We start from the raw sequence: 24468 nt of genomic DNA, 5'->3' as shown, positions 1-24468 counted from the left end.
CAATAACCTAGAATTCGCCAAAACTGCAGATAGATACTATTGTCAGATCAACGTCAACTTACTATAATATTGAGAAGAGCGTAATATGTACCTATATAATGTAGTTTCTTATTTTTTTATTAAGTCTGAAATTATTCAATTTATTGATAGAAGTATTAAAATTATCTTCATCTTATAATAAATGTCTTGATTGAAATTGATTATTTATGGGTGCTAATTGAAATTTCACATTTTTTCGATTATTCCTGCAAATTCTAAATTTGAATTCTGACACGTCAAATGAACTTTTTATATGCGATTTGCGAAACAAAACAAAATGACAATCATTAGTCTATTAGTTTGACCGATAAAAGACAGTGAAGTGGTTTTAGATTATATTTTAGTAGTAATTAGTGAGGAAATATGCATTTAAAACCCATAGTACGCCAATGTGCATCTTACAGAGTTGAATAGTTTTGTGGAATAATAATTTAAATTTGTGAAATATCGATTATATAGAAAGTATTAAACGACATTATAATCAATTTGAGTTACACGGACAGCAAGATGCGAAAATGTATGGTGACGGATATAGAACGCTATTTAAAAACGATATTATCTGTGATTGTGTCGAGTTTTATCAGATTGTGCCGGATTCAAATAGGAGTAAATTCGGGACTCCAAAAATTGAAGTGAATTTCTTTAATAATCAACAAAATGATATTTAAATAAAAAACATTGGTGCGTTTTCCAAATTCTCTTAGGATAATAATATATAAGAGATTAATAATAAAAACACTATTATTAAAATTTTGTAATTTCCAGGACAACGTACACAATATTATTTGATTATATACATATATAAATATTATTTTATTAAATATATTATTAATGAATTGTTTATCGTTTTTTCATTATTTACACCTCCATTATTAATGTCTTTAGCTAATATTATTTAAAAGGAAATAATACATTATTAAAATGGCAATACTATCGTCGACTTTTATTGTTTATGTAAAGTCTGTATCATTCAACCTGAATCAAATAAACGAAATTGAACCGTTTGGTTTGCGCCCGTTTGGTAAATGTCCACGGAAACGCTTTGCTGACGACTAATTAGTGTTGCCAGTACTTAAAATTAATTCATAACATATTAGTCTCTGAAACAGAAACGTATTTATTGAAACGTCAACTTGTTATGAAATCCTAACCTCCTATCGTTGTCTACAATAATACAAATTCGTATTTATTCGTTTTAAATGTACAAAATATAAAGAATGCTTCGTGAATAGGTAGCCATTTAGTTAATTTATAAGATTTATAGGTATGACAAGTTTTTAAAAATTACTTTTGATAAGAGTTTTTTATAATTGAGCACTATTGTTCATGTCGACAGTATGATTTTTTGACTTAGGCGACAATCGAACATATATTACATTGATAAAATTCGTTAGGTAGGTAATATAAAGATCATTCCGGGTTGATTTAACACAGTTTGTAGTTTAGAATTTCCTTTACAAAATATAAATAAAATGAAAATAAATTCTTGGTCTGACAAAATAATTATAGTAATGATATTAAATCGAACTCTTTGCATAGAAAATATGGTTGGATTTTGAGATAATAAGACCAAAAGCGGCTTCTTGTTCGCGTATGGTTACTTATGAATAATAGGTACCTATTGATTATTAATCTATAATATACATAATTCAAGTAAACTTCTATGGTGTAAATGTCTAACATATTAATATGAACACCTCACGATATATAAATGCCGAATAATGCTTATCAACACTTTGACAGATTGCCATTAGTCTATGGAACGTCCGTATCGGTTGACGTTTCATGTCAAACCATTTCTGATGTCCAGAACGGTTTGATTTTCAATGATACACTGAACCAAACGTCAAATCTCAAACCATTTCCGGTCAACTTTCTACTCATACAATTTGTATGTATATTGTCTATGGTTTCATTTGATTTGTTTCGTTCAGGTTGAAAGAAACGAACCTGTAATTAAAACTAGCAAAGTAGTATCGTAGTTCGAACTGTCAACAAATTGTATTATCTATCTATGGTGTAAATTCATGTTAGACTAGTGCATAGGGATGCCAGAGAAAAGCCTACGCTCTTTAGAGTCATTGACTTTAGCCTTTAATCAACGATTTATCTCAGTTTGACATAAATTATGTGACATAGGTAAAAAATGTTCTCCTGTACCCTTCAATATAAACGTCAAACAAAATATCGTAGAGTTGAAATCAGTTGTCGCATTCAATTTGATCTTTATAATATTATTATTTTGTAGAGTGAGCACCTTACATCTAATGTAAATACCTTCGTCGATATTTTTATATCTGCGATAAAAACACACGCGATGGCTTCAACGTATTTACCAGAAACACACAAAATTGAGGTGAAACTTGAACCAGAAGAATTTGAATATGACGAAGGAGACCAGCATTTTCCTGATGCGACAATAAAACATTCAAGATCAAACTCTACGGAAGCAATAAAGCAAGAAGGCAATGCTGAAGATGACAGCTGTTTTAATTTTGAGGTTAGATTTAAAATACTGTTTACATAGGTAATGATTATCAGTTTATTTTGTCGATTTGACCGATACAATACAGATAGCCTTGTCAACATAAATGGCTTTGTTAACTTTAAAGACCACTACAGTACATAATTATGTACATAAAAATGAATTTACTATTGTTTTGATGTGACAATCGCATTAGTCGTATTGTAGATTAAAAATATCGACAAAGCTCGCTCGTTCAGCCGTTTATTGTAAAACATTTTATTTTTGTAACTAGATAACTACTTAAGACGATACTTCAGTGAAACGGCAAATAATTTTCAACTATAGACCCGACGAATTTTTGGACTCACTGGCATTCGGAGAGCGAACGTCGAGGAGTGAATACGTCAATTAGTTTCGTGATGGCGACGGGGTTATTAATTTTTAAATCGTGTAAATATGACTAAAAACGTTACCCATTTACTTGAAAAAGAAAACATGTATTATTATTGTTACTAATAGAATAATAAACAGAACAATAAATAGACGCATGTTGGATTTATATGACAAGTTATATTTCGTTCGGCATTCGTCATTTTCACCCGCGACCCGCAATTCGTGCATCGCCTAGCCACGATCTTTTTAGACCATGCCTTAACTGAGTTATAGCCTTAATCTTGTGATCAAAATCTGTCATTCAAATTTTTAAACAAAAAATATGTTTCGTGGTTTTCCCATAATTGCACCTAGTTTAAACGGAATTAGGTACCTACAATACCTAATTGTTGTGTGTGACCGTGCGAGACATAATAATTGGTATGAGCATTGTTGTGACGAAGGGTGGACGTAGACTGGAGATTCGGCATAACTTAGCTTTATCAGAGTTGCCTATTGTATTTACTAGGATATAATTTTTGTTATGCATTATTGCTTTCTGTCCGGCATCCATCATGACGTAGGTAATCGTCAAATTTGTGTTGTTTTGTAAAACGCAAGACGGCTCGCCACTAGAACCATCCTTGGAAGCTCATAGTTAATCGGGTATTTTCTTACGTCGGATGAATCGTGTCTGAAAATAAGATTTTTTCCAAATTGGTAATAACTCCGTGGAACGGTTCAAAAGTGAGTTTCACGATCGTGGCAGATGGTCGGACTGAGAATAAGTATGTTAGTGTAATTTGAGCTTAAGCCGGCTCTCACGTCTCGCCTGCAACCTTCAAATACGTCGATGTGACGTCATCGTTATTCATAAAACACGTTGCCAAGTGGAGCTCCGCAGATTGGTCAAATGTGACTTTTTAGTTTGAAAAAAAAACATCTGCTGTTGCAATCGGCAAGTTGCATGATTTCCGGGCTGCGAGTCGAAGACTCCAGCACGCATATGAACACCTACGAATTGGTCATTCCTATACTTACCCGCTCGCCGATCGTCGCATTCAAATATCTATACGTATAAAAGGTTACGTGTGACTGTCGATAAGTAGATTTGCGCAGTTTTCATATTATGCAACACCGGATCGAAGTTCTTAAAGGTTTGATTTATGGGTGTGCGGCAGACGGGCGAGTTTAGATGTGAGAGCCGGCTTAGACTCTACGTTGATATATATTGTGGGCATGTGCTTACTCACAGTTTGGAGAGGTATGCTTGCAATAATTATACTATAAAATATTATACTATGTTATATTATAATAATATTGTATAGATCTTTTTGCATAACAATTTGACTTATGATTTTGATTATGACTTTCCCACTTACTTACTTATCCACATTCTGTTTGATCTAAATTCTTTTAGAATTTTTTTTTGTATCCGATACCGAACTAATATTACATTTATTGGTTTCCAGTATGTTTTCATTAAGGGTAGTGCTACGGAAAAATAATTTAATCTCCGTGAAAATAATACACGAACATAGACACGCCTCTGCATGCATTGCCGTTAAAAATCACCGACTTGTTTAAAAGGGTACTTTATTTTGAAACATGGTGTATTGTTTTTTCAGAACCTACAACCGTATCCGGATAATATAAAATCTGAGACAGATTTTCAACCAGTCGACTTCAAGGAAGTGCCACTCAATTATGATTATCCTCAGCCTGGTTGCTCGTATACGGAATGCAAACCAGTAAGTCGAGCACTCACACATAATTATTAACATACTTATATATATTATTTAAACTGTTTTTGGCGGGACTCGTTGTTAAGAGAATAGACCGCTGTGATTGGAGAAAACCAGGAGGTGTAGATGGAGAGTCCTCAGGAGGAAAGTCGAGATTGGTGGTTGCTCCAATGGATGAAGGAGCGAGTTTTATTTGCAGTGAAAACAATCGGTATAAGAGTATGTTACAAGAGCCTTGTGTTACAATACTTAAGATACTGTTCCGAGGTCTGAGTCTCGGTGGAACAGAATGCTGTGCGGAGCGACTGACACGAAGCTTACTGATCGGACTGAGGTTCAAAAAGCAACGAATAGGTATTCTAACTCATCAACAACGAAATTGAGAAAAGTGCTGTTCGTATTATTCCACTTCGAACGTTTCCATCCCATCGAATAATGTCACACGCGTAGAATATGCTGGCTGTGGATGCGGCGATTGTGCGATAGTTGAAATGACTTACTAATTTTTACACTGTCGAAACAATGCTGACAAGGCCCGAAGTCATTGACCGCACATGTTATATAAAGAGATATATACACTACTGTGTGAAAGCGGTGTGTTAGAGTTACCACCAGTTAAATAAAATAGTTTAGATTGAAAAAAATCTAAAATTCTTAATGACATAACTCATTTGTAAAATGAATCATTCCCTTAAAATATATAATTTATTGATTTATTTTGTTCCTACCTAGTGATTTGTACACATAATAACAATTATTGAAACTATTTTTTTTAAGTAGGACCATTGCCGACTCGAGTAGAAAGCCGATACATTCACAACGACTGGGCCTACTTTTTCCGCCTCTCCCGTTGTTGTCTGTGAATTTATATATATATTTTATTCTATAGAGTGCTCATTCTGACTCGTCTGTCGTGTTCACACAGGGAATTGTTTGATTTGAATAGATAAGTTACATGATAAATAATACTTTAGCATTAACACACCTTCTACAAAATGTAATTCATAGATCAATGCTACATATTTTTTGGAAATCGATATGACCACCGGTTTCTGTGTGAAGGACTAGTCTGACTTTGACTTCTGATGAATAAACAGGAATGTATATTATTTGTAAATAACACCGATAGTTAATATATTAGCTTTGAGAATTTTTAATAATTCAATTTGAAATGAGAAAGGGCGAATCAATATGTCAAGCTGACAGATCTGATTTTGACAGCTGAAAAGTGGACCACTCGTTGCTTGTGCAAAAAGTTATGTTCAGGCTTTATTAATCTAAAGATGGCGGTGGCAGGACCTATATTTCAATAAAACCTATTTACTACGTGTAAACTGAATTATTTAATGAAGAACGAATTTTCTATCTTTTTGAAATTAGTGGATTCAATTTCTGTAAATCATGATCGCGCGCAGAAACACCTGAATTCAATTAAATAAGTTAAGTTTAAAAAAACCACGTTGTTTTAATATTAAATATGTTATGATTGTAGTGATCTGATAAAATGATGTTATCGTACTAAGAAATTTACCCAATGCCACCATTTAAACTGGTTTGTCGGCATATTCCTAATAATTTATTTTTCATTAAACAGAGGTTGAACAATATAAATCGATACGTGGAAGCACGGAATTAAATTCACATGCGTTACGTTGACACATACGCAAAAATACTAATATGATAACCTATGTTTTTTTTTTTTAAATAACTATAACTAGCTCCTGAAAGTGAATTCAGTTAGGTAGTGCAAAAACGTGTAAAAAATTCCCGATAGAATACAAGTGCTTGATATGATTCAAATATTGTCTGTCTCTGTTGCACCAATACTAATATTTAATATAGGCCAGACGCCAAAATAATCGAACAAATATCATCTAAGGGCAATAAATCTTTTTAAAATAGGGAATACAGCGTCCAATAATATATTTTTTATTTTGTCCATGTTTATTTTTCAGCTTATAGCTGGAAGCATCGTAACGGCCGACATTGCCAACAATGTCAAATCATCGCGGAAGGTGGCTCAGATACAAGCGCCTAACGAAGATCTACATATTAACAAACAAGACATTAAAATAGCACTGAAGGAATATATTGAAAGTTTTACTGATGTAAACACCCTTTGTCGCACTGGGAGACGAGATATTTCCCCATCGAAAGTTGCAAACACTGAATTATTAGTGCCCGTTATAAAAGTGGAAAACAAAATGTTCTTTAAAAATAATTTTGTGTGTAGTATCTGTTTTGATTTGTTTTCTTCATTATACTTAATGAAGCATCATAAATTGTTACATAAAAACACAAATAATTCGTCAGTAACCAATTCCGTTGCAAAGCCTTTTAAATGTGATACATGTAATTACGCATGCACCCGTCCTGCCCACATGAAACTGCACAAAATGATTCATTCTGGTGAAAAGCCGTTTACATGTGAAGTATGCAATTACTCATGCATAGCGTCAAGTAATATGAAGAAACACAAAATGACTCATTCTGGTGAAAAACCATTTAAATGTGATACATGCAATTACGTATGCATCAAGTCAAGTGACATGAAACTGCACAAAATGACGCATTCTGGTGAAAATCCGTTTAAATGTATGGAATGTAATTATTCATGCAAACGGTTTGGTCAATTGAAATTGCACAAAACTACACATTCTGGAGAAAAACCTTTTCAATGTGATGAATGCAATTACTCTTGCTTACATTCTGCACACATTAAGTTACATAAAATGATACATTCTGGTGAAAAGCCATTTAAATGTGATACGTGCAGTTTCTCATGCGTCAAGTCAAATAATATGAAAATGCACAAAATGATTCATTCTGGTGAAAACCCCATTAAATGTGTGGATTGCGATTACTCATGTAAACGGTTTGGTCAATTGAAACGTCACAAAATGACCCATACTGGAGAAAGACCGTTTAAATGTGGGGATTGCAATTACGCCAGCAAACGATCTTATCAAATGAAAATGCACGAGATGACTCATTCTGGTGAAAAATCATTTAAATAAATCTTTTTCATTACTCAATGAAAACCGTAGATGAAAAATTCAGAATCATTTTATTGTGATGACTAACTAACTTGTAATGTAATATTTAAGTTCACAATTAATAAAGCTATTTTTTAAAGATCTATTGGCCAAAATACCGTTGTATCTATTTAAAATACAAGTCTGTCATAACCATTATCAAAGAAATTTGCTTAATCATTAATAGAAAATAAATATTTCAAGAAAAATAGATAAAAATCTTTTTAATGTAACTTTTTACAACACACAATTTGAATTCAATACTAGTGAATAATAAAGATAAATTAGTTGGGTACGTAGATAACTGAAATGTTACTCCATTTATTATCTATCTACATATAACATCTACATATTCTACAACATCTACATATTTATCTACATATTACTTTATGTGTCGTTAGGACGGAGTATTCTTGAGTATGGCTCCATCATCTGGAGTCCTTATGAGGTTTCCTATAAGCTTGTTTTAGAGCGTGTTCAGAAAAATTTCTTCGTCATCTTTATTTTAAAGTTGATAATTATTTTCCTTTTAAAACCTTCTCAAACGAGTCTTTTCCGACTAACTTTCTTCTAGGCATGCTCGCCTTTCATTCTCTTGAAGCTCGTAGGTCACTTCTGCTCCTTAAGCATTATTCCCTGCTCTCACGTGGTATCATTTTCAATCCCGATATTCTAGAAAATTAAAATTTTTACGCACCCGTCAATTACATGCGTGGTCAATTATTTAGGGTGAAAGCTGTTTCCTCATGTCAGGCTCTCCAGGCACCAATAGCGTGGGATGTGCGGCTGGTCAATGCACTCCCTAGAGATGTACATATTTTTGGTGATCCATTATATATTCTGTTTTTTAAATTCTATTTTATTGTTTAATTTGTACTTTTAAAATTATCATTGTTTTTTTTTGATTTTATTTCTTTTGTATAAAACTATTTTTGCTTTCTTTTTTTCCTCCACCTTGTTTTTTCTGATTTTCTGAACTGATTACTTGTAATTTGTATTCAAAATGTCATGTTGTGAACGTCCTGAATTAATAATTTGTTATGTACTCAACGTGTCTTTTTCAAATAAGTAAATAAATAAAAACACATTTTTTTAAGTAGATGTACGTACTGAAGGTAGTAAGTACTTTTAGTACTTATACCACTTTAATGAATGGCTCATTAAAGTAGTATAAGTACTAAAAATGCGTATTATTAAATTAATTAATAATACAATGCAATTCCACCATATATTGACAGAAACACGTCAATTACATTGAGCTACTTTACGAGCTGCTTGTTGGCGAATTTACAATCTGCCTGTAAAGTTGCCCAGTGTCATCATTGAACAAGCTAATAAGCAGATTGTAACCAATCTACCGAGAAAAGTTGAAAGCCGGTACACTTTACATGTTGCACGCCGGCGTGTGGGCCTACTGCGTCTGCGCAGAAGAGCGTAGTAGCAACCTCCCGGTAAAAAAACGAACTACGTTCTGTCAAAATAGTCGCTGGCTTGTAGCTTCTCAGCGAATGGAAAGTTTTATGTTCATCATTACAATCGCAGTAGCTGAATCGCCCGCTTTTAAATTCGCCTACAAACAGCTCGTAAAGTAGCCCAATGTAATTGACGCATTACACAGTAAAAGAAGAAAAGTAGTAACTGTGTTACCAAACAGGCCTGGTCTTCGTGTGATTGGATGGATTGTGTCCAATCGGGCCTCTTTTTCTGGGTGGCGTTACAAACATTAAAGAAATAATAACCGTAACAGAAAAGTTGGTTATTCAATTGAATCGAACAATATCGAAAATGGAACATTTAAACCCGCGGCCTTTCAACAGTAGAGTCAAACATTGAGCAAAACTTTGCCCCATTATTCAAAAACTGGGTTTCTAATAAAAATTTTAGACAACATAATTCAAATTATGTGTTTGTGAAAAAGACATACCGCCTCGTTAAGTGTTTTTGGTTTTCCTCTTTTCTTTCGACCATGTCCGATCCTAATAGGATCATATGGGCCTTCACAGAGTAGTGGTTTGTATTCACAGATTTTGTTTTTTTACGAGAAATAGATGTCAGCCACTGAGAAGGAACGTGACTCGGGTAGTCGAAACGAAACACTCAGTCGTCTCGACAGAGTTCCCTTTAATACAATCGACAACAGAAATATGGGTTATAATATCTGTACCTCAGAGGCAGACGGATGCAACTCCAATTTTGGGGAAAATGAGTTTTTTTAAGAATCGTCATGCTAAAGGCTTTATCTATTAGTGGCAGAGAGATAAAAGTCCTAGTCCAAGATATGCATAGAATAAAGATGCAAGTGCCATACCTACCTTAGAGGCAGAAGGATGCAAATCCAATAATCCACTAAGATAAAATTCTCTCAAACCGTCTGCAATATGTACTAGACGAGAACCAGCCAGGAGAACGAGCTTTAGAGGAGGATACAGCACTATGAACCATATTATCCAAGTCATCAGAGAAATCAGAGCGGTAACAGGAATACAAGCTGCCGCTATCCATGGGTTTTATAGACTATGAGAAAGCGTTCGATTCCATAAAGAAATTTTCAATACTCGATGCACTCAGAAATCGAGGAATCCCCGGGCGCTATATAAATATTCTCAATAATATATACAGTAGCGCAACAACATCTCTATGCAGTAACTCGCTGGAGTAAGCAACAAAGTAGGCTTGAAAATAAATGTATCAATGAATAAAGTCATGTTAAACTGCTTTGCGGGCCAAAAAGAGATCCTCATCAATGGCATTCAGCTCGAACAGGTGAAAAACTACATCTATCTGGCACAATAAGTGTCTATAGATGGATGTATATTTGATGAAATTGTTCGCAGAGTAAAACTAGGCTGGAGTGCTTTTGGCCGCCTGAATCATTTCTTCGAAAATGCCTAAAGTGCAAAGTGTTCAACCAGTGTGTACTTCCCGTAACCACATGCGTGTGAAACATTGAGCCTAAGTAAAAGAGAGATCCAGTAACTTAGAGTAGCACAACGTGGTATGGAAAGGTGCATGCTGGGCATAACGCAAAAGGACCAAAAAAAGGAATGAGTGGATAAGAGAACAGACAAGGATTAATGTTGTGATAGAGTTTGCTAAAAACCTCAAATGGAAATGGGCTGGAACATGGCTCGAAGAAAGGACAATCGTTGGACAAATTTAGTCATCCAGTGGTATATCCAAGAGGTAAAAAACATCCGCAAGGTAGACCTAGAGGCCGCTGGATCGATGAAATGATAAAATTCTGCGGAAAAACTTGGCAACGCAATGCACAGGAACGAGAGAAGTGGAATCAGCTTGGAGATTATCGAGGCCTTCATCCAGCAGTGAATAGATTCAGGCTGGTGATGATGATGATGACATAATAAAAATTTAAAAAAAAATGTGTTTTGCTTTGTTATATTTATACCTATAATTTTTTTTAACTTATAAATTGTTTTATTTTGGCTAGGTAAATAAGATACAAATCCACATTAACAAAATATCTTTAGAGGCAGAATGATGCAAATCCTTACTACGTTTTTTATTTTATTTTTTTTTTGATATAAAATTGTATTATATTTATTCCTTTCTTACATATTCCAGAAGTACTTTAATTGAATTAGAATGAAAAAAATAATGATTATTCTATGTATATTTTCTTAGAAGTTATGAGTATTCGTTTAAAATAAAAAATATTTTTTAGCTCTCCTGAACAATTGGGTATTTGGATTTACATCCGTCTGTCTCTGAGGTACAGATATTATTCGATTACAATGACAGGTTTAATTATTGCGTTATACATAAACAAAAATATTCAACTTGTTCCAACACAAATTTACTTAACTAATGGTAGGGGCCTAAAGGGGTTAATTAATTATACAGGTATAGCATGGATTCAGAGAAAGGAGTCTCAAAAATCAAACAAATTATACAGAGATTTGTTCATATAAAACCGCCTTAATATGGGCATTTGTTTGCAACTACTGGGCCGGAGGAGCCCTGTGTGACAACCACTGGCTGAAGTTTTAGAGATTAGGCTACCTTACTTACGTACTTGGTGAGCTGATATGGTACCACAAAATTTCACCTAATTTAGAATGAAGGCATTCAATGAAATTTACTTTTACGGGCAGGAATAGAGGTACTCCTACAACGTCCGCCACTTATTTATTGATTCGATTTATACCGACATAACTGCGAAATAATTAAAACAAAAAATAAAATTACACTAATACATATCAAATCGTAATAAACATCGCGCGGCCAGACTGACCCGCTTCCGACGGGTATTCACAGATGGCGATATATACACCGTATCGCGCTTATTGCATTGGTTTCAAACCGCTCGGACACGATTTATTATAATTTAACACGACGATCCTTTCACTTTATCCCTCGATTAAAATATCATGGCACAATACGACATACTAAAAAATTACGAGCCTTAATTAATCTTAATTTCTAAACACGTGAATGACAGTATCAAAGTCAGTAGATCGCGGAATAAATTTTAAAATAACCATGATATGAAATTATATGTCAGGCCGCGAATAACGGCACTATCTCTACAAATAGAAAAACACACATAAATAAATAATATACAGCGGAAAAAGAAGAAACAATAATTAATAATAATTAAAAACAAAGCCAATGGCACTGGAATTATTTCTGTACTAACAGGCCGTGGTTTTAGTATTAATTAGACCCAGTGAAAGGCACTAGCTTGAAGTGAATTTGGCGCGAAATAGAAGGGAAAGACGAAAACTAATAATACACAAGGTTATAAACAAATAGAAAATCAACAGTAATATCGATACAGGGTACTTATGTTTTATGACGTTCTGATGGGTGAGATCTTCGGGACCTTTGGGTGAAGGTGCCGTGGAGGTCCAGGAGATGTCCTCAAGACGTCGGGGAAGAAAAAAAGCGCTCCCTCACGTTGTGCTGGCTCATTTAAAGCTTCCCCTGTGCTACCAGAAAGGAGGGGGGGTATTTCCTGGCGGCCGTGGGCTCCGCTATACACCGCGAGAGGCCGCTAGGGTGTCCATTTTTGAGATTTGATAACCGTGACGTGGGGAGTTCGATATTTGAAAGATGCCGACGTTTTTTTTGTTGTTGCCGGCGTACTTGAACTTTAATTATTTACAGAATGGGGTGGATATTCGAGCAGTCACGTCTTGTTCTTGATATCAGGGAACGTCATGTTTCTCGCGGGTACGTGTGTCTTTTTTTATCGGATGCTTTATCTTCTATTTGCTTCGCATAACGCGGCAGGTAGTAGGAGTCGGGATCGCGTTGTTGACCTTGGAATGTTTCCGATTCGCCGCTTTCTTAAAACGACCGTTATGCCTGTGCCCTGTTCAGCGCAGGAGTAAACAACCTTAACGCGACGGGGGTCGCACGTATTGATTTGGTGACACCACTTACTCAACCTATTAGGTCCATACCCTGACACACACAAATTGAAAAACAATATGACGTAAACTTGCCAGACCCAAGATTCGAACCTGGGACCCGTGGCGTTATAGTCCAACGCTTAAGCCGCGCGGCCACCGTGGGCTAAGGTAGTATGTTTTTGGTTTTAGTGAAATGAAATCTGTAAATATACTCGGTCTAGATCATTGGTCGGTAATCTTAGAACCAAACCCAACCAAAGAGACTGCGTAAAATATTTAATTTTGAATAAAATATTTGGTTAGTGGGTAAAAAAAGTTTGAAACAATTTTTTAATATTTAAAAAACATTTTTATTTTGATAAAATAAATAATATATACAGACATTTAATAGAATACATATATTCGCATATGTCTGTCTAAATACAAATTTATTTTATGATATATTAAACTTTTATTAGTGGCTTCCATGGTTATGATTTTTTTTGCAAGTTTTTCAATATGTTTTTTATTGAACATACCAATGACATATTAAATGGACAACTCACTTCATACCGGCGCGCACGAGAAATTGTGCATGAAAGTCATTCACAGATGTATAGGTAGATGTCACGTGACCATTCGACGTATCCATTCCCATTATGCGATACAAGCTTCGAGAATTTATAGTAATATAACCTTTATTGTAGGGGCGTATTAGTGTCATGACTCATTGCGTTAGAAACAGATTCTCGGTTACTTACGACTTTTCGGAGATTAGACGCAAGTGAGCCCAGCGAATCACAGGCGACTGTCCAATGATTTCTGTCATTCAATTGCATTGAATAAACATTATCTTAAAATGGCATTTTATAAATAATAAATAATACTAACACATGAAAAGTGATATCCCATCTTTCTTGGAGTGTTTAGTAGATTTTTTTTACAATTTTTAACTAGGCACATTGGCATTTTGTAACACAATAATAACGGTGGAGTCGAAACCTGACACTCAGAAATTTTGTACGGGCAGACCCAGCGGTGTCGCCAGACCGCTTGCAATCAGAATGTTCATTTGAGCGTAGGATACCGATATTAAAATATGAATTTCGCCATCCGGCAGACCCGACACAAAGTGAGTGTCATTTTATTTTCTAGATGCTTCGTCCATATTAATGTCATTGGAACATACTAATACGCAGTGGCACTCTGGCTTGCTCAGTTGGTCAGTGACTGGTATAAAAATTATTAAATAAACAATATTAGGAATATATTTCTGTGGGGTGGGGATAGATAACACAGTTATTATTTTAAAATTATAAGAACTAGCAAATCGTTTGTTTTTATTAGTTATTTCTTGTTTTTTTACAATTGTATTATTCTTATAATTATTGCGGAGAGAGTCGATTTGACTTCAGTATAAAAAGTTATTAGTATTTGTTATAATGATGCCAGACGTGTGATCTGGTCTGTAAATTTTCTGATTGACTCATCCACTGTCGAGTTGCTGTTTACGAAGTTCCCATTTTCTTTTTAAAAGCACGTGACAGAGGTGTGACTCTCTCCATAAATGGCATGTTGCAATTAAATACAAGTGAATTTTCTTAGTATTAAGCCTAATGATTATTACATACAAAAATCTTAATCGAGTAAGTATATTGTTACGTATTATTACACGCACTACGAATTATTTGAATCATCTTAAAAAACTAAGTACATTTCTATTCTTAATTCAAAACATTTTTAATAACATCATTACAAACCAATATTTACAATTATTACGGGCATACATTCTAATTTATATCAAAAGGTCAAACCCATTTATCATCATTAATCAACCTAACCTAACCCGGTTTTTAATCCACGTCTTACATTTACAGCTTTGAAAATATAAGACGTGGGACCTACATCTAAACGTAATTTTATTATTTTAACTAATTAAGGAATTTTGCGCTTTATGCACAGTGGGAGGTCATCTTTGAAGACATTACTCATGTGGCTAAATGCACACCAGCCTAGTTTTACTCTGCGAACAATTTCATCAAATATACACCCATCTATGGACACATTTTGTCCCGGATAGGTGTAGTTTATCACTTGTTCGAGCTGAGTGCCATTGCTGATGATCACTTTTAGCCCGCAAAGCAGTTAAACATGACTTTCGTCTTTGTTCCATTTCACCTCAATGAGAAGTATGATTTATTAATTTTCTATTATATTAACTCATTTTTAAAATCAATCTCGTTTTTGTATGACCTACAACGAGGTATTCATGGGTAATGCACAGAATGTCCAAGTTCACAATATTACATAGATATATACATGCTGGCAATTACTTTATACATATTCTGAAGAGTGCAATTGCAAGATTCAAAATTGATGTGTTTGCCAGTATTTTCGTATAGGTACAACTAAACCCAAGAACTGCTTTCGATGGCACCTGCGTTAGTCAAAGCATCATTCCAAAACATCCAGCCCATTCTAGCATCGACCTAAGAGATTGGACGGTGCAATCTCTTTGGTATTTAACCTTTTTGATAATAAGGTTATCAGATATTGTAAAATTTAAACGTTTTAACTATTTTTTTGTTAAAAAAATTTATTGTTCTATCATCAAGGAAATTGGACAACGCCGTGTAGATGAAAAAACATCACAACTGAATCCACAGACTTGGTGGCAATGGAGTCATGGGATTTTCCATCACCAGGCGTTTGTTTATTTAATTTTTGATACTCACTTCTAAACTTCTTTTTTCTTATTAGTATTTAAATTATTCGGTAAGTCGTTAAAAAAAACAACAAGTATTTTATTTAAATATAGACAACAATATAAAGTCATCAGCAAAGGGACGATCTCTATATTAATATAATGCAATAATAAAGCTTTTCACGAAAATGTTACATTTTATGTTTATTAAGACTTTGAAGTCGCAAGCACTAATAAGTTTTTTCAGTAGTATGTGTCATTTTATGTCTTTTAAAATGGGAAAGTCGCGAGGATCTATGTGGACACACATTGCACTTATAAGGTTTTTAACCAGTATGCGTCATTTTATGTTTTTTAAGCCTACTAAGGTCCGAGCATGTATAGGAACACGCATTGCATTTATACGATTTTGCACCACTATGTGTCAATTTATGTCTTTTAAGATTAGTAATAATCGTGCATCTATATGAGCACACATCACATTTGTAAGGTTTTTCACCAGAATGCGTCATTTTATGTGTTTTAAGAGTATTAGACCTCGAGCATCGATAGGAACACACATCGCATGTATAAGGTTTTTCACCAGAATGTGTAATTTCATGTTTTTTAAGATTACCACGTTTCCCGCATCTATAGGAACAAAAATTGCATTTATAAGGTTTTTCACCAGTATGCGTCATTTTATGTTCTTTAAGATTACTAAGCTGCGAGCATATATAAGAACACACATTGCATTTATAAGGTTTTTCACCAGAATGTGTCATTTTATGTTTTTTAAGATTACTAATACTCGTGAATCTATGTGAGCACACATCGCATTTATAAGGTTTTTCAACAGTATGTGTCATTTTATGTTTTTTAAGATCACCAAGATCCATGCATCTATAGGAGCACACATTGCACATATAAGGTTTTTTAGCAGAATGTAACATTTTATGTCTTTTAAGACCACTAAGACGCGTGCATTTATATGAACACACATTGCATTTATAAGGTTTTTCACCAGTATGCCTCATTTTATGTCTTTTAAGACTACTAAGAGTCGTGCATCTAAATGAGCATACATCACATTTATAAGGTTTTTCACCAGTATGTGTCATTTTATGTGTTTTAAGAACACTATGATTCGTGCATCTATATGAGCATACATCGCATTCATAAGGCTTTCCACCAGTATGTATCATGTTATGTGTTTTAAGAGTACTAGACAATGAGTCCATGTGAATCATTTTGTGACTTTTTAGAGCACTCCCGCATCCTAAAACTGCGTTACAAACACTGCATATAAAATTACATGAGAAATGTATTACCCGTCTGAGAATAAGTCGTAGTTCCTTCGGAGTATTTAAGTTTAAGGTTTCTTTTTTTATATTCTGTCCATCAATCGTCACTTCTGAATACTTTAGAGTCCTATCTTGGATGGCATCAGTTGAGGATGGTTGACTCCTATTTGTACCGCGATGCCGTTTGTAAAATCCTTCAGTAGAAACCTGGAAAAGTCATAATCGTTCTTAATAATATAATTTAAAATTATGTTTTTATTATTTTATTTGAGTTTTTTTATCGATGCTTTTTGTATCTTTCGACATAATTAGGTAAATAGAGAGTGAGAATGACCTCAAAACTATATAAGCAATCACCTCCTTTAGAATTATTTTGCGACTTTTTGAGCACTTCCGCATCCAAAAACTGCGATACAAACGCTGAAAATCAAATTGCGTGAAAAATGTATTATCCTTCTCAGAATAAGACGAAGTTCCTTCGGAGTATTTAGTTTTAAGACTTCTTTTCTAACATTTTGCACATCTATCGTCACCTTTGAATAATGCATCATTTGATCTTTTTTTCCATTACGCGAGGATTGTTGACTCGTAACTGTACCGTAATGCCTTGCAAAACATTCCTTCGTAGAAGTCTAGAAAACCAAAATTTTCGAACTTAATTTTATAAATTCTCAATAATGTTTTATACTTTTAAATTTTTATTCCATGTTGGTTATTATTTTTCAACATCTTCAGACAATATCAAGTAAAGAAGTGAGAGTATAACTAAAGATTAGATATTATAATATTACCTACTGAGGTATTACTTACACATCAAATGAATAATGTTACCGAATGATCTAGTTTGGTAGGTAAAAAAAATTGAACCTCCATATAACATGCAAATCAAATGCATAAATAGACTCCGATCAAATTATCGTAAAATACTAAGTACCTAGTATACAAGTGGAAACATCGCATCTTGTTTCTACAATATACCGGACCATTACAATACTTTTTGTGGTGTTGATAATATGGGCGAGAATGATTTACTACGTGCCGTACAACTAACGTAACTGTCAGGCATAAAGCCCATCAAGACGGACGAGCGGGCGAAGTCGGCTTATGAAGCGTTTATTCATAACCATAATAACAAGTCTCTTGCCGCGCATTACCCTTCACCTATGTAATAAGCGACCCAAGCAGCACAAAATAGTTATTATTACAGCGTTTCTCATAACAAAGCAATAAAAATATTATATTATTTCGGGGCTTGTAATTAATATTTACGACGACATTATTCAACCAGCGAAATATAGGACACGGAATAAAATTAAACACTGAGTTCTCTGTTATTAAATAATGACTTCTCGCCCGTCGAACGACGACGCTTGCCGAGCGTGATTTTGATCGCTGTGTTCAATGAATGGACTCCATTGTATTTTCTTTCATTCGTATCGCCGAGAAGCCAAAAAACGATGATTCATGCGGCGGGCGCTCATAATGCGTCGTCAAATCCAGTGGGCACTAGCGTATTTGATTACGTTGTATTTTCGTTGATTTACGCGCCACTTGTGAAATTTAGCGCGAGAGCCACACTTGCTGCGTTAAGTGGGTTTTACGCCTCAACCTAGTGCAATTTAAATTTAACCGTTTCACTGAAGTGACTATTAGTTAATTTCAGCACATTGGCCGGTTTGATTTTTTTCCAATAGCTATATTTTATTACCGAAACGAAATAAACGGCGTCGTAATTTCACATGGGATGATGGTGTTACTTCTATACGAGGTGGTCAATGCTTTCATGTATTATTATAATTTATTATAATGTGAAATAAAAACTTTAGCGAAACACGTATCGGCACACACATATAAAAGGGGTATGGGAGGGGTTAATTTCAGAAAAATACCCATAATAATTAATTAAGGACATTTAAAAAATTGAAAGTGAGTTGTAACCGTCAGAGTTTGCTAGAATCTATGCCCTGCGCAGTGTGTGACTCGTAGATGAACATCTTGACAGCAGTTATAGCTGGTTGGTAAGATGTTGTACATAGTTAAAACAAGAAAGACATAAAGAAGAGTGTCTGGACATAGGGAATGCATCCGAGAAAGTAAAGGGGTCACGGTGCAATCAACGAAGAAAACCGTTAGTCACCGCCTAAAATGTGACCTTTGCGAAATGCGTAGCGAGTAGCATACGGCTGTCGCAAGGTAAGCATAGTATGAGGGCGCATCATACAAACGGTATGTGAAATGCATTCCACCGAGTGTAGTTAGTGAAACACACCCAGTGGAAACTTTTACTCTTGGTTTTATAAAGATGTAAAATTGGGATAGGTATTAATTATTATTAAATATCACTGTCAATAATTGATTTTTAAATAAGAAAATGTACCCCTATAAATTATTTCGACCATGACCGATCCTAATAAGATCATAATATGTGCCTCCATCAATTTTAGTGTACGTTTGTATTAACAGATTTTGTTTTTACGAGAAATGGATGTCAGTCACTTGCTCAACCTATTAGGTTCATACTGTGACTCATACACAATATGAAAAACAATATTTGTGTGTACCTGCCAGAACCAGGTTGGAACCTGGCAGCCACGACGTTATTGGCCGACGCTAAAGCCGCGCGGCCATCATTGTACATTATTGGACGTTTAAGAATGAATATTTGTATGAAAAGTAGTTATCCAACATTTTTTAAGACGGTTATGACAGAATGTTATTAGTACTTACATTCAAAATTGAATTATTATATTATAACACCTTTGCCCTTCTGAAATATAGGCATTTTTCCGTAATGGACATTTCAACACTATTTTTCAGTATTAGAGCATGCATCACATGTTCTAAGTACATATGCATAGTATATTAAATAAAACTGTGTTGACTGATTAGGTAGGTACTTATGTAAGTTCGTACCAATTCTGCCGCTAAGGTATTTTTTACTAAGCCAACTGTAATAATTACTGATCATTTAATACAATCTCATCGGCAGGAAGATATTTTCGAGTCTTTTCCACGGCAGTAAACAATTAAAATATTCTTTTAATTGTCTGATATTTGCCGGAGTTGTATTAATTATATATTACAACTAATTATATATTATTTATAATACAACTAATAATCATGCATATTTTGTAAGAAGTGAAAATGTAGTATAGAGTATAATTTGCACTAGGGGGCAAGTACATAATAAATGGATAAGTTATATCATTATAATAAACTATAGCTCACGTATTTCTACCTCAACAAATAATTAGACAACATTGCGAATGCAACATTCTTCTTATTGAACATACATAACACCCTAGATTATGTACCTCTAATATATTTTTTTTTTTAAAAATAACCAAAATTAACGCTTTTTAAAAAAACTAGTTAATTTTATTGTTTATATATAGGATGACTGTGGCCTAAATGGTTTATAATTTTCGGCAACAAACTGCGTTTACTGGATGTGGCACCTTGCTGTATTAAAAGTCTCCTTAGCGAAATATGCCTTGGTGAAACTTACTCATTAAAAGTTGGATACTTTACACGAAACTGTGACAGTCGGTAGTGTCATTGAAGATTGCGTACCTGATTTTCTGGTCCACAGTCCAAATAAGAGCAGCCAGGTTGTGAGTCCACGTATTTGAGTTCCCGTTTTCTGTCTTCAACATACTCGTTGTTAGAGTCAATTCCATCAAAAATCGCCTCTGTTTTTATAACACGCAAGTCTGTTGAAGGTTCCTGTAAAAAAACCATGTTTTTATATAAGGGAAGTCAGTTATGTATTTAGAGCGCAGAAGCGACATAAATAAAGTAGATATGAATCGAGGAAAAATCAGTTTGTAAAACTAACCTCAGATGCACAGCTGACATCGTCGGCATTCGCTTGTTTAATATTCGTGTGGCCATCAGGGCTGTTTGAATGGAATATCGGCACAACAAGCCAATGCTGACTTTTTGCATTAGTTTGTAATTGTTGTGGTTCAAGTTTAATATCCATGTCACCTACGCCTTTAAAGCAAAAATGCCTCACGCAGTCAATTATCAGAACAAGTAGTTTGACAGCTACTGATCTTCGTTTGTCGTTGCCATCCGCCATAGACAAAGCTTTGGAATTGAAATTGTAAATTTCGAATTGAAAGAGTTTTCGAGTCGATATATAAATCAAACTTTAAAAATATATAAGTAGGTAAGTAAAAGTATATACTTAGGTAGTTATATTAAGTAAACAAGTAAAATCTATCGCCTTTTTTAAAAAGCAACGAAGCCTCATCTGATTTCAGTGCTGCCATCTTTTGGTCATCGAATTATAGTACGACTAGTACGAGGTCCAAGAAATTATAGTATTTCGGCAAAAATTATAGTAGGTACTAATGATTAGTTTGTACTAAGGGCAAGTACATAATAAATGGATAAGTTATATCAGTATGATAAACTATATCTCACGTATTTCTTCCTCAACAAATAATTTGACAACATTTGCGAATGCAACATTCTTCTTATTGCACATAAATAACAACCCAGATTATGTACCTCTATTATTTTAAATTACAACCAAAATTAACACTTTTTATATGCAATTAATCTAGAAGATACTAGTTAATTTTATTGTAAATAAATAGGATGACTGGGACCTAAATGGTTAATAATTTTCGGCAACAAACTACGTTTAGGTACTGCATGAGGCACATTGCTGTATTAAAAGTCTCTTTAACGAAATATGCCCACCTACCTTGGTAAAACTTATTCATCAAAAGTTGGATACTGTCACTGTTTGTAGTTTCATTGAAGATTGCGTACCTGATTTTCTGGTCCACAGTCCAAATAAGAGCAGCCAGGTTGTGAGTGCACGTATTTGAATTCCCGTATTGTGTCGACAACATTCTCGTTGTTCAAGTCAATTCCATCAAAAATCGCCTCTGATTTTATAACATGCAAGTCTGTTGAAGGTTTCTGTAAAAAAAACATATTTTCATATATATAAGGGAAGTCAGTTATGTATTTAGAGCGCAGAAGCCACATAAAATAGATGTAAATCAAGGAAAAATCAGTTTTTAAAACTAACCTCAGATGCACAGCTGACATCTGTCAACGAGCGCAACAGCATCTGTCAATCTCCGTAAACCATCGCACCGATTTCCTATCAGCAAAGGAGTCCGACATGGTGATACAATCTCACCTAAACTATTTACAGCTACCCTTGAAGATTTATTCAGGCAACTTGACTGGAATGACAAAGGAATCCCTATAAATGGAGAATACCTGAGTCATCTGCGCTTTGCCGATGACATAGTAATTTTCTCGCAAGACTCAGAAGACCTCCAAAGCAGAATGCAAGAACTCGCTGAAGTAAGCAATAAAGTACGTTTGAAAATAAATGTAACAAAGACGAAAGTCATGCTCAACTGCTTTGCAGGCCAAAAAGAAATTTCCATCAATGGCACTCAGCTCGGACAGGTGAAAAGCTACATCTATCTGGGACAACAAGTGTCTATAGATGGATGTTTATTTGATGAAATCGTTCGGAGAGTAAAGCAAGGCTGGAGTGCTTTTGGCCCCCTAAATAATATCTTCAAAAGTGACCTTCTACTGTGCCTAAAGCGCAAAGTGTTCAACCAGTGTGTGCTTCCCGTGATCGCACATGCGTGTGAAACATTGGACCCAAAGTAAAAGAGAGATCCAGAAACTTAGAGTAGAACAACGTGGTATGGAGAGGTGCATGCTGGGCATAATGCGAAAGTTCAAAAAGAGGAATGAGTGGATAAGGGAACAGACAAGGATTAATGATGTGATAGAGTTGGCTAAAAACCTCAAATGGAAATGGGCTGAACACATAGCTCGAAGAAAGGACAATCGTTGGACAAATTAAGTCATCCAGTGGTATCCAAGAGGTACTAAACATTCGCAAGGTAGACCTAAAGGCCGCTGGATCGATGAAATGATAAAGTTCTTCGGAAAAACTTGGCAACGCAACGCACAGGAACGAGAGAAGTGGAAGCAGCTTAAGGAGGCCTTCATCCAGCAGTGGATAGATTTGGGTATAATTTTTACTAAGGGGCAAGTACATAATAAATGGATAAGCTATATCAGTATGATAAACTATATCTCACGTATTTCTTCCTCAACAAATAATTTGACAACATTTGCGAATGCAACATTCTTCTTATTGCACATAAATAACAACCCAGATTATGTACCTCTATTATTTTAAATTACAACCAAAATTAACACTTTTTATATGCAATTAATCTAGAAGATACTAGTTAATTTTATTGTAAATAAATAGGATGACTGTGACCTAAATGGTTAATAATTTTCGGCAACATACTACGTTTAGGTACTGCATGAGGCACATTGCTGTATTAAAAGTCTCTTTAACGAAATATACCCATCTACCTTGGTAAAACTTATTCATCAAAAGTTGGATACTGTGACTGTTTGTAGTTTCATTGAAGATTGCCTACCTGATTTTCTGGTCCACAGTCCAAATAAGAGCAGCCAGGTTGTGAGTGCACGTATTTGAATTCCCGTATTGTGTCTTCAACATTCTTGTTGTTCAAGTCAATTCCATCAAAAATCGCCTCTGATTTTATAACACGCAAGTCTGTCGAAGGTTTCTGTAAAAAAAAACATTTTTTCATATAAGGGAAGTCGGTTATGTATTTAGAGCGCAGAAGCCACATAAAATACATATGATTCAAGGAAAAATCAGTTTCAAACTAACCTCAAAAGAACAGCTGACATCGTCGGCGTTCGCTTGTTTAATATTCGTGTCGCTATCAGGGCTGTTTGAATGAAATATTGGCACAACAAGCCAATGCTGACCCTCTGCATTAGCTTGTAATTGTTGTGGTTCAAGTTTAATATCCATGTTACCGTCTTTAAAGCAAAAATGCCTCACGCAGTCAATTATCAGAACAAGTACCTAGTTTGACAGCTACCTACTGATCTTCGTTTGTCGTTACCATCCGCCATAGACAAAGCTTTAGAATTGAGTGTTAGGGATTTATTGTAAAGTCGAATTCAAAGAGTTTTCGAGTCGATATATACATCAAACTTAAAAATATATAAGTGGGTAAGTAAAAGTATATAGTGTCACCAAATCAATACGTGCGACCCCCGTCGCGCTAAGGTTGTCTATCCCTGCACTGGACAGGGCAAAGGGATAACGGTTCTTCTTTCGCAGAAAGCGGCGGATCGCGGACGTTCCAAGGTCAGCAATGCGACCCTTAAGCCCATATTCCATTGGCAGATTGCGTCTGGCCCGATCCTCTGCCACGACTGTCAAACTCTATTCTCTATGGTTTTCAAGGATCGTGAGCGATCGGGTCGAAAGTGGAAAATTTTCTATTATCCGTCGTGCGATCCTTTCATTATCAAGCGAAGATTGCCGAAAGCGTACGAAAATAGCCGAATATGCGCCTGAGTCATGCAAACGGTCGTTCATATCATTCTACTGGTCGATTTCAACTGAACAACTAGAA

At 34.8% G+C, this 24468-nt stretch overlaps 1 protein-coding gene and 1 long non-coding RNA gene across 2 annotated transcripts; one reads left to right on the top strand and one right to left on the bottom strand.

Moving 5' to 3' along the window:
• Positions 1-1812: 1812 nt before the first annotated feature.
• On the top strand, positions 1813-7859 carry LOC147076592 (uncharacterized). The gene is made up of 4 exons (XR_015069657.1): positions 1813-2178; positions 2288-2539; positions 4507-4629; positions 6579-7859. It is a non-coding gene; the product is annotated as an uncharacterized LOC147076592 (long non-coding RNA).
• Positions 7860-14292: 6433 nt separating this feature from the next.
• On the bottom strand, positions 14293-24243 carry LOC147076591 (uncharacterized). The gene is made up of 6 exons (XM_085940346.1): positions 23709-24243; positions 23449-23601; positions 21785-21937; positions 20573-20725; positions 17027-17206; positions 14293-16346 (listed from the first exon to the last, which is right to left on the bottom strand). The coding sequence occupies exons 1-6, from the start codon at positions 23853-23855 to the stop codon at positions 16329-16331; spliced, it is 804 nt and encodes a 267-aa protein (XP_085796472.1). The 5' UTR covers positions 23856-24243; the 3' UTR covers positions 14293-16328.
• Positions 24244-24468: the final 225 nt, after the last annotated feature.

Source organism: Rhyacophila brunnea, unplaced genomic scaffold (genome assembly GCF_057557595.1).
Source record: "Rhyacophila brunnea isolate RB1 unplaced genomic scaffold, BYU_Rbru_1.0 scaffold_13, whole genome shotgun sequence".
Lineage (NCBI taxonomy): Eukaryota > Metazoa > Arthropoda > Insecta > Trichoptera > Rhyacophilidae > Rhyacophila > Rhyacophila brunnea.
Note: the sequence above shows the minus strand (reverse complement) of the source record. Positions and strands in the feature narration are given on the sequence as shown.